The 10,810-nt window shown below is 40.2% G+C and overlaps 1 protein-coding gene across 2 annotated transcripts; it reads right to left on the reverse strand.

Moving 5' to 3' along the window:
* Positions 1 to 504: 504 nt before the first annotated feature.
* ZMYND19 (zinc finger MYND-type containing 19) lies at positions 505 to 10,526 on the reverse strand. Of its 2 annotated transcripts, none has more exons than XM_074210566.1 (6): positions 10,357 to 10,526; positions 8,638 to 8,697; positions 8,034 to 8,140; positions 5,833 to 5,973; positions 1,474 to 1,654; positions 505 to 1,168 (listed from the first exon to the last, which is right to left on the reverse strand). In XM_074210566.1, the coding sequence occupies exons 1-6, from the start codon at positions 10,405 to 10,407 to the stop codon at positions 1,025 to 1,027; spliced, it is 684 nt and encodes a 227-aa protein (XP_074066667.1). In that variant the 5' UTR covers positions 10,408 to 10,526; the 3' UTR covers positions 505 to 1,024. The 2 variants fall into 2 exon arrangements, with proteins under 2 accessions (XP_074066667.1, XP_074066668.1); XM_074210567.1 differs by lacking the exon at positions 10,357 to 10,526 and adding an exon at positions 9,156 to 9,854.
* Between the last annotated feature and the right edge of the window lie 284 nt (positions 10,527 to 10,810).

The raw sequence follows: 10,810 nt of genomic DNA on the forward strand, positions 1-10,810 counted from the left end.
GACCATAGATAATAAACCTAGAACAGAATGAATGATAGACTTCAGCAGCTCTTCTTTGACAGTAGCTAAGACCACTTGAGGGATAAAACTCTTACAGCTATATTCTAGGCTGAAAATTAAACAAATAAGCACATTCAGTTAAGAGGACTGCTAAAAATGGCAATTCATACTCCAACTTAATGCTGCTATGGCTGAGCAAGTTACTTCTCTTACATTGGTCCCACCACCTCAAAGAAACAAAATTTTGGCCCCTAACAGTCATAGTTTGAGGAAGAACAGGCTACACTTTCTGTAACCACAAAAAATAGGGTCCTCCAGCAAGACTGAGCGATAAGTATGTGGCATGAATATTCAATAGTAGACAACATATAATTACATTCCACTTCAGTTTCATCTTCTCCATTTAGTTCAAAAATATAAATCTGAGGAAGACCACCCCAATGCAAAGGGAAGGGTGGCCACAGGCTGACGAGAACAGCAGAAAACTACAGTCAAGACACCAAATCATTCCAACCCTTTACTTTGCTTTTTTTTTTTAAATATTACTTCCATGCAGACTGTTCTCCAAAGTAACTGCTGATGCTAGAAGCCAATCCCCCAACCTTGGCTCAGCTGCTATGGCTTCCAGCTATCTAGGTGATGAGCTTTTGCTACATGACGGATTTTAGACATGTGGCCCAACAGCTTCTCATTTGAAGATTACAGTAAATGATTCTATTTGTAATTTCTAACCAAAAAAACTGTACATGAGTTTACAAACATATTAACATATAAATAATGAGAGGCTTCCTGCTTGAAACCTCCACAGTAGTCTCTGCTTGAGAATAACACTGGAGGGGAAGCTATGTCCCCTTACATAGAGCCCCTGAAGTGGCTTGGTCTATACAGTGGCTGTTCTATGCAAGCATCATTGGGTTCTTCAGTGCTTCCGGCTTCAAAAACCAGTCTGTTATTACTGTGCAAAAACGAGAGTCCACAGATGCCCATGAAAGCAGGAATCTGACTGCTAAGAATCACTGATCAGTCATCGCTCTGGCTCAAGCTCTTGCTGGAAGGTTCGTTTCTTCTCCCGACAGTGTTTCTTGTGAGCAGGCCAGTCCTTTTGCTGGCATTGGGAACCACAGTACCTGGCCACCTGACACCGACCACAGATGTTGAATTCACGTAACTAGAAAGAACATGGAAAATCCATCATTTCATTCTCAATAAATAGAAATAAGTCATGAAGCAAAGACTGAAAAGAAGGCAGCCATCCACTTGTCAGCCACCAAATACCATGCCCCAAATAAATATCAATTTGAGGGAAAGTCGGAAGAAAGAATTATTAAATGCTGTATAAAGGCTTCACCAAAAATAAATCTAAAATAAAATAAATTAAGGAGGAGAATCTTTTAATAGTTCCCAGCGTTAAAGGTATAAGGTTACAGGAAACATTTAACAAGGCACTCACTGCTATAATGCTAATGCACATACCTGCTTTTCAATCATAGTGCATGGGGGATAATGACATTCATAGTATGTGCAGGAATTCTCTTCTTCTTCTACCACATCTCCATTAGCGTTATAATATCGAGTAACATTCAGGACAGGGAACTGTTCTTCAATAGGATCTGTGGGAAGCTGCTGAATAGCCAACCAGTACAGACTCTGCTCCCTTAAATACAGAAGCAAAAAGTTAAGACATACACTGGCCCCAAGATAACAACTACTTAATTACAAGGGAATAAATGGGAAAAAAAGAGTTCATAAAACAAAGCCACCAGTGTCTAACTGTAAAAGCCCAATCCAACTGTGCCCAACCAGGCATAGAGATCTGTGAATCAGTAGTTTGAGAACTCTAATTAATCAGAAAATATTCTATTAGCTGCTCCTATACCCAAAGCATTGTGAGAAAAACTATTCATGAGATGTGGATTCAAAGAACACCCCATACTAAAAGTTGGGACAGTGGTCCAAATAGCAAGGGTTGATATCCTTAGTTTCCTAGAGGCAACATTTCTAAGGTCAGATTCTCTGAGGGTTCATACTGGTTATGGTCTTAATGGTTATTATTTTAAATCTCAAAACTTAGCTGATAGTCTTCAGTTTCTATCTACTCAGCATTTTCTAGATTACTTAGAAATGCTACACACTATAATGATCATGACTCAGCTACTATAATCACCAGAGGTGACCCAAACAAAAAATATGAAATGATATTAAACATCACTAGAACCTGCATTATCTACCATGTGTAGGAAAAATTCTGTAAATTTTGCAGGGGTATATTATTTTTGAAGATACTCCAAGAACTGACAATTTATGACAACAGGTATGAAAAAAAAAATCTAAGTGGTCACAGATCCTGATCTAGGCAAGAATGTGAATCAATCAGGAATAAAGCTTAGACTAGTAGTGAGAGCTCCCCTGACCTCACCCTCTAAATCTCACTGATTTCTCATCTGCTTGGTATCTTTACTTGGCAAAGAACCAGGTGAGGAAACAAAATCATAATTCCCTGAATAGCCAGGAGGACACTTAAATGCTATGCTGATGCCTTTCCTCCCATGGGCTTATACCTACCTTAAGGACAGGGCTCCTCAGTAACTGTCCTTCAGGAGCCCACCCACTGAAGGAATCCCTGCTATGAATGTAGTACATACATTTATATTCAAAGTCCAATGTTCTCATGTAGTGCATACATTTATATTCAAAGTCCAACGTTCTCATTTCTTAGCTCAGGTCCAAAACAGGGCATAAAGTAATAGAATCATAGGTCTGGAAGAGGTCTTAGAGATCATTTCACACCAGATGATTAAAAGATGATCATCTCCTTAACTATATGGTCTTTTGTCAACTTTTTAAAAAATTAAATATTTTATTTATTTTCCCAACTATATGCAATGGTAGTAGTTTTCAGCAATCATTTTTTGACAAGATTTTGAATTTTACATTTTTCTCCCTCCTCCCTTCTCCTGACAGAAAGCAATCTAATCTAAAGCTATTCATATATATATATGATCATGCTAAACATAGATCCATATTAATCATATGAAAAAATCAAATCCAAACAGAATAAAAATATATTAGAGAGAAAAACACATAATTCATAATATAAATTTTTTAAATTTGAAGATAATAAGCTTAGGTCTACAATAAAACTCCAGTTCCTTCTCTGGACATGGATGGTATTTTCTTTCACAAGTCTTTTAGAACTGTCTTTAATGATTATACTGCTGAAATGATGCTGAAATGTACAAGGCCATCATAGATCATCACCCAGTGTTATTGTTAATGTGTACAATATTCTGGTTCTGCTCACTTCAGTCAGTGTCATCCAAACCTTTCCTGGATTATTATGCTGCTGAAATATACAAGTCTTTCATAGTGAACATCACCCAATGTTGATGTTAATGTATACAATGTTCTGGCTCTGCTCACATCAGTTCATGCAAACCTTTCCTGGTCATTCTGAAATCCTGTCCCTCATGATTTCACATAGAACACAATTATGTTCCATCACATTCATATATCACAATTTGTTCAGCTTCCAATTCTTTGCCATTATGAAAAGAGTTGCTATATGGGGGCAGCTGGGTGGCACAGTGAATAGAGCACCCACCCTGGAGTCAGGAAGACCTGAGTTCAAATCATACCTCAGGCACTTAATAATTACCTGTGTGACCATGGGCAAGTCAATTAACTCCACTGCCTTGGGAAAAAAAGAAAAACCCTTAAAAAAAAAGCTGCTATAAATATTTTTGTATATATGGGCTTTTTACCTTTTTTTGTGATCTCTTTGGGATACAGACCAAGTGATGGTATTACTGGATCAAAGGATGTGCACAATTTTATTGCCCTTTGGTCTCAATTCCAAATTATTCTCCAGAAAGGCTGGATCAATTCACAACTTCACCAATAATGCTTTAGTGTCCCAGATTTCCCACATCCCCTCCATCATTGACCATTTTTCTTTTTAGTCACATTGATCAATGGGTATGAGGTGGTACCTCAGAATTCTTTTAATTTGCATGTCTCTAATCGATAATGATTTAGATCATTTTTTCATATGACTATATTTCTTCATCTGAAAATTCTTTTCATATTCTTTGCCCATTTATCAATTGGAGAATGACTTGTATTCTTATAAATCTGACTCAATTTTCAATATATTTTAGCAATGAATCCCTTTGTAAGAAACATTAGTTGTAAAAAGTGTTTCCCAACTTACTGCCTTTTAATCTTTATTGCATTAGTTTTATTTGTGCAAAAACTTTTCAATTAATGTAAACAAAATTATCCATTTTGCTTCTGGTGACTTTCTATCTTTCCAGCCTAATATACTACTCTCTTTACCTCAAATGGATATGGACAAAAATACTCTAAACCACTAATAATAAGAGAAATGCAAACTGAAAAAATTGAGGTACTACCTCATATCCTTCATCTGGCTAAGATGACAAAAAAGGAAAATGACAAGTGCTAGAAGGGGCATGGGAAAATAGGCACATATACTCTTTGACCCAGCAATACTATAGATTTCCAAGAAAAAAACAAAAAGAAGAATAAATATAAAAATAATTATAGCAACTCTATGTGGTGGCAAAGAACTGAAAACAGAAGATATTTATCAATTAAGGAATGACTGAACAAGTTACAGTATATTGATATGATGTAATGGGATAGTTTTAGAAAAACCTGGGAAGACTTGTTATGAAATGATGCAAAACGAAGTGAGCAGAACCAGTAAAACAATTTACACAGTTAACACACTATTGTAAATTGTTTTACTGGTTTTGCTCACTTTGTTTTGAGAGACTTAGTAACTCTGATAGCATAATGATCCACCAAAATTTTAAAGAATTCATGATGAAGCATGCTATCCACCTTTAGTTAGAGAACTAATGAACTCAAGAGTACAGACTGAAGCATCATTTTCTTTCTTTTTCTTGAGGGAGAACATGGCTAATGTGAAATTTTGATTTCAATGCCTACATATATTTCTAAAAGGTTTTGTTTTCTTGCCTTCTCAGTGGGTGGGACAAGGAATGAAGGAAGAAAAAAAAAGGTAGAATTGAAAAAAATTAATTTTTTAAAGAACATAATTTGCTTCAGAATCGGCATAATTTCTTATCTGTACCACTGGTACCTAAAATAAAGTACCTGAAACATTATGGGCTCTTAAAAAATATTTATTGGGTAATGGTTTTATTTTCAAATCAAATAGAATCGTATTAGGATAATAATCCAACCTCCTAATTTTACACGTAAGAAAATTAAGGGTCAGAGAAGAAATATGATAACCAAAACTCAAGTCTTCTGACTCACATTTCAGTGCTCTTTCCACCATCCCAAACAGCTTCCTCTACTCTATTCCTCTATTCAAATAAAGAATCACACACTAAGAGAAGCAATCAGTATTTACCAATGAAAATATAAACTAGGTTCACACACCTATCCCAGATTCCCCTGGTTTTAAAAAAATACAAAAAATTAAGGGACCCACACCATAAAACAAGCACAGACACATGTTTTATTAAATCTCACTTAGGTCTATTTTAAATCAGGCTTTTTCCCCCTTTCCTTCACATGTAGGAAGAAAAACTTTAAAGGGAAAATCTTTAATGTGTCTCTAAAAGATGAGAAATCACCACAATCTCACCTGTCCAAAGAAACTATTCAATCTCTTCTTTTAGCCATATGAAGAACAATAAAAGAATAATGTAATTTAAAATAGTAAACTAATTTAATGATTAGTGAACTTGGATCATCCTCCCAAACCGTCCCAGCTAGGTCCACCTTGTCAGCCTTCAGGAGCCACATCATTTATGACTGGCACAAATTCAGACATACCTTTGTTTACTAGAGATTTCTTCAGCTTTGGGTCTCCAACCCCATGGGACTAACTGCAAGTTGTCTAGTCGATTGTCCACTGTTACTGCATTAAGATGTACCACCTGAAATCCTGGAGCAATTCCTCCCCTATGTCGTTCCCTGGGACACACAGACAAATGTTTCTTTAAAAATACTGTTGCTTCTTTTATAGAAGGTAAATTATTTTCTGCTGTTCAAGGATATTTTCAGTATACCTGAATAACACATAGAAAGTCCAAAGCACTTAATACAGCATTTATCAGGGCAGTTAGGTGGCACAGTGGATAGAGCACTGGCCCTGGAGTCAGAAGTACCTGAGTTCAAATCCAGCCTCAGACACTTAATAACTGCCTAGCTGTGTGACCCTAGGCAAATGTCTCAAATTAAAAAAAAGAAAATTAAAAAATCAATAGCATTTACCTAGCATTATGCTCTGTAGGACAAAAAACTTTTGTCTGTGGGCAACGGAATCATAGGCTAACTCCAGGAAACTAAGGTACAGAAAATTTTAGAAGCTTAGAATCAAACCTCATTTTGCTCAGTCTGGACCAAATGACATAAAAGTCAAACTGGGCAGTAAGGGAAATGTTCTTCTCTTTCCAAATATTAGGTTGAAGCCGTCTCCTTCATTTCCCCTCCCTGAAATAACAGGGTTTAAACGGTTCCTAGTTAAGTGACTATGGGTCAGAGACAGTCATTTAACCTATCTTAACCTCGGTTTCCTCATTTGTAAATTGGAAGTCATACCTTTAAATACCAATCTCATAGGGTTATTATGAGGATTAAATTATATATATATATATATATATATATATATATATACACACACACACATACTAAGCACATACATCACCGACTGTATACACATTCCATTTCATCCTTTTCATCCTTTCTGTATCTGCTCAACTCAACTGTGATCATGTTCTCAAAACTTTCAATTATGAATAGAATACAATTGCCACTAGTCATTTTCAAGATGCCTCATATCCCAACCCAGAAAAGTTACATTTCTTTCACTTGGGAACCATGAACCTTGTACATGTCACAATATCCATGAAATTCAAGTGACCAGCTAAAAGGAGTGCTGGACTGAGAATTAAAGCAAGTTTGACAATCCTTTTACAAAGTGTGCTAATTAGCAATTTATAAGAATTGGCCCTTTCCTCTGTATTTGGGATTGTATACATATATGTAAGGTCTAAGAGGTTTTAGCATTTTGATATTTTTTAAAACACAGGTGAAATTCAGTTAAAATTAAAAATTTACGCAGAGTAATTCTATGCATCCAGAAAAAAAGAGAGTGGGGTTTAAGCAAACTTCTAAAATAAAGGCAAAAGAAACATTCATTCTAAAAACTTAAGACTCAAGACTTTTATATATCCCTTCTGGCCTGGTTAACCCAGCATGTTCCCCACAGGAACTCTATTTCAAGTTTGTCACACAGTAGCCCAAGCTGGAATTGAAAGTCATCTTGCCAATCAGACATTGATTTCACAAGGAAACTGAAGAGGGAGGCTGGGAAATGACTAACCCTTGTTTAAATGAAAAACTTTTAAGACTTCTTCCACAAATCTAGAGTTTTCCACTAGGAAAACAAAGTGACCACTTGGTAAAAGGCATATGGTCCCCACCTCATGCTCAGAGAGAAAAAAGTTAAGCAACCAAAGTAAAACTCCAGATACAATTTCACTGGTTATTTTCATGAGAAAATCTTCATGGGGGCAGCTAGGTGACACAGTGGTTAGAGCACTGGCCCTGGAGTGAGGAGGATCTGAATTCAAATGTGACCTCTGACACTTAATAATTACCTAGCTGTGTGACCTTGAGCAAGTCACTTAACCTCACTGCCTTGCAAAAACAAAAACAAAAAAAGAAAATATTGATAGTACCTTGAACAAGTTCATGTCTTTGGAGACTTCTCTATTACAACCATAGTTTGAGCAGAAGAATGTAAGACTCAAAAGTGAAAAGTAGCACACCACCTAATCTATGGGTTTAACACACAGTGCATCTGGTGCTGTTAAAACTACTCTCCACCCAGTATATCAGTATATCAGAAATCACACAGGACTTATTCAAGGATACTATGTGGACTGGATGGATAAGTAACATACTCTGTACAAACTGCTAGTCACACCCCAAATAAAAGTCAAAAATACTGATATCTATACAATACCTACCACAACAACTCATGAAGTAAACGTCCAGATCCCCTTCCTCGGTTTTTGTCAAAAGCATATGCAAATATTTTAGCACCATTTCCATCAGCATCTACTTCCATTCGTGCCTAGGATAGAACAAGTAAAATACTTAAAATCATCCAACTTGCAACAACACTTCAAGATCAAACACCCCTTCCCTCCACTCTCCTAACTCATCCCATTTCTTCCCCTCCCCCAAAAAAACATTAAAAATGTTAGCTTAATCCCTAGTATTGTGGAACAAAACCATATGGTCTTCTTGGATGTCAGTGCTATAATAATATATAACTTTAGTCATAAACTCCTAAAAAGATGACCATGAAAGAAGACAAAGTTTCTGACAGAAATTCTAATTTGAACATAGGGTATAGTATAGTTATAATCGTCAAGGATCATGAAAGCTGATAAAAATTCCATGACTTAGTTGTATATGATCTTGAGGTGATTCAGAACTAGTTATTCATCTAGAAGGATCTCATTCCCAAAGTATAAGCAGGAAAAATTAATATTAAAATATATCCGTAATTTGTCTAAGGCCTTCATGTCCAACCACAACCCAACCCAAGGAACAGGCCATTCTCACCTCAAAAGAGTAACTTTCCACCAGTGGGATGTCTTGTTCATCTATCAGCGTGTACTTTGTCTGAAAATTAACCAGACATTGTAAAGAATTATACTTATAATCAACAAAGCTAGGTAAGGCCAACATTGAAATAATTGCAATAGGAAGTTATGAGTCACTTTTAAACTCTTAAGTTGGATGGTAACTAAATGTTATTTTAATCACCTTGACTCACCTGCCCTCAATTAGATGAGTAAATAACAAGGAAAGCAACAAGGGTAGGTAATAATAGTAAAAGAACTCACTACAGTACTAAATGCTTTGTAAAGTATCTGCCAAAAATCAGCACTATCATATAATCTGAATATAAATTTTGTCTTGAAACGATAGCTATCAGAATTTTCCACTTCTGCATGAGAAATTAACTTAGCTAGAAAAATTTAACAAAGCAAATAAACTTCACATTAAATTTCCTTATATACACAAACCCCAATCTTCATAATGAAATGGCTTTACTCCCAATAGCTGCTGGTGCTTACCCTGTCCCCTACTCCACTTGCCTCTCTCATAGGTACATCTATTGAGAGCTAGCCACAAAGAAACCAACTTGAAAACCACTGGCAAGGTTTTCCTGGACCTGACTCTTTTATCAGACTAAGCAGTCTGCAACTTCTAACTTGCTGGTGATACAAGGAAGCAAAAATGTTCACAGGTACTACTAAGTGGTTTAATCCGGAAAAGAAAAAGAACGAAATAGAATACTAAAGTAGGGAGGAAAGGAGGAGCAGAGGTGAAAGAAGTGAAAATAGTTATATTTTTTCTATTTACTATATATAAATGCTAGCTAATAACAAAATGATGATGGTAACATGCCATTGACATGGCTCAGGTGCTGCTCCATGGCACTAATTCCCCAGGCTCCCCCTACTGTTCCAGGCCAGTGTGACACAACAGTGTAACTAGTTGCTCACAGCCTTCCCTAGGCAAACTCCTTAGTTTAACCCAGTGACCTCAACGTGAGTAGAAAGAAAATTTATTTCACTAATGGGCTTCGCTCAGTCAGTAAGAAGAAACAGGAGATCGTGCTAGAGAACGGAACACGAAATTCTGAAACCTAGAACATAATTCCTTTTTCCCTTTTTTTCCTAAAAAAAAAAAACCCAACCAAAAACCCTTCCAGGAAGGAATGGGCAAGCCAGGGACCCGCGGGAGCCTTTTGGGGCGCCTGAGGTAGACTGTGCCCATCCCAAGCGGCGGGCAAACCCAGGCATCAATTCCGCGCCCCGGGTCCCTCGAGGACCTCACACTTGTAAGCCTCGGCGCCCCTCCCGGCTCGTGAATCCGGGGACCCTCCAAACTTGAGGCGCCCTAGCCTGGACCTCCGCCGGCCCACGGACCCCGGCGCTCGCACCGAGCCCGGGTGGGGGGCGGAGCGGGCAGCCTGACACCTGACACCCGGGGAAGCTGGGGAAGCCGGGCTGCCAGGCTCGGGCGGCCCGGGGGAAGGGGGGCCTCGCCGCTGTCGGGGGCGCCGAGGCCTGGCCCGGACGGAGCGGAGGCTCCGCGGGGCGAGGAGAGACGGCACCCCGGCGGCGGCGGCCACTCCTGGGCCCCGGGTGGGCGGGCCCCGCGGGGATCAGCCGCCGGGCTCGCCCAGCACGGGCCTCCGACTCCGTGCGGGGCCTCATGGCGGCGGCGGCCTCCGCCCGCCCCGCTCGCCCTCCCGCCCCGGGCGCTCACCTTCCCGGCCACTCGGCCGAGCCGCACGATGCCCAGCTTGAAGTCGGTCATGGCCGGGGCCTGCCGCTCGCAGCCGCCGCCGCCCGCGATCCGTCCCTCCCTCCCTCCCTCAGGCCGGGGCCGAGGCCGAGGCTGGGGCCCTGGCCGCCGCCGCCGCCGCCGCCACCGCTTCCTCCCGCCCGCCCGCCGGCCGGGGCCTGCCACGCGCCGCCGCCGCCGCCACAGCCGCCTCGCGCACACAGCCGGAGGAGGGGCGGGGCCGCGCCGCGCGCCGCGCCGTGCCGGACACACCCCCCTCAGCCTCCGCGCCCGGGCCAATCAGCAGCCGCGCCGCGCGCCGGGCTCCGCAGGCCAATAGCAACCAGAGGAATGCGCCGGTCTACTGGAGCGGGGGGGGGGGGCCGAGGAGGGGAGGAGGGGAGGCCGGAGTCGGCGGGGGACTGAAGAAGGGGCG

Source organism: Macrotis lagotis, chromosome 1 (genome assembly GCF_037893015.1).
Source record: "Macrotis lagotis isolate mMagLag1 chromosome 1, bilby.v1.9.chrom.fasta, whole genome shotgun sequence".
NCBI lineage: Eukaryota > Metazoa > Chordata > Mammalia > Peramelemorphia > Peramelidae > Macrotis > Macrotis lagotis.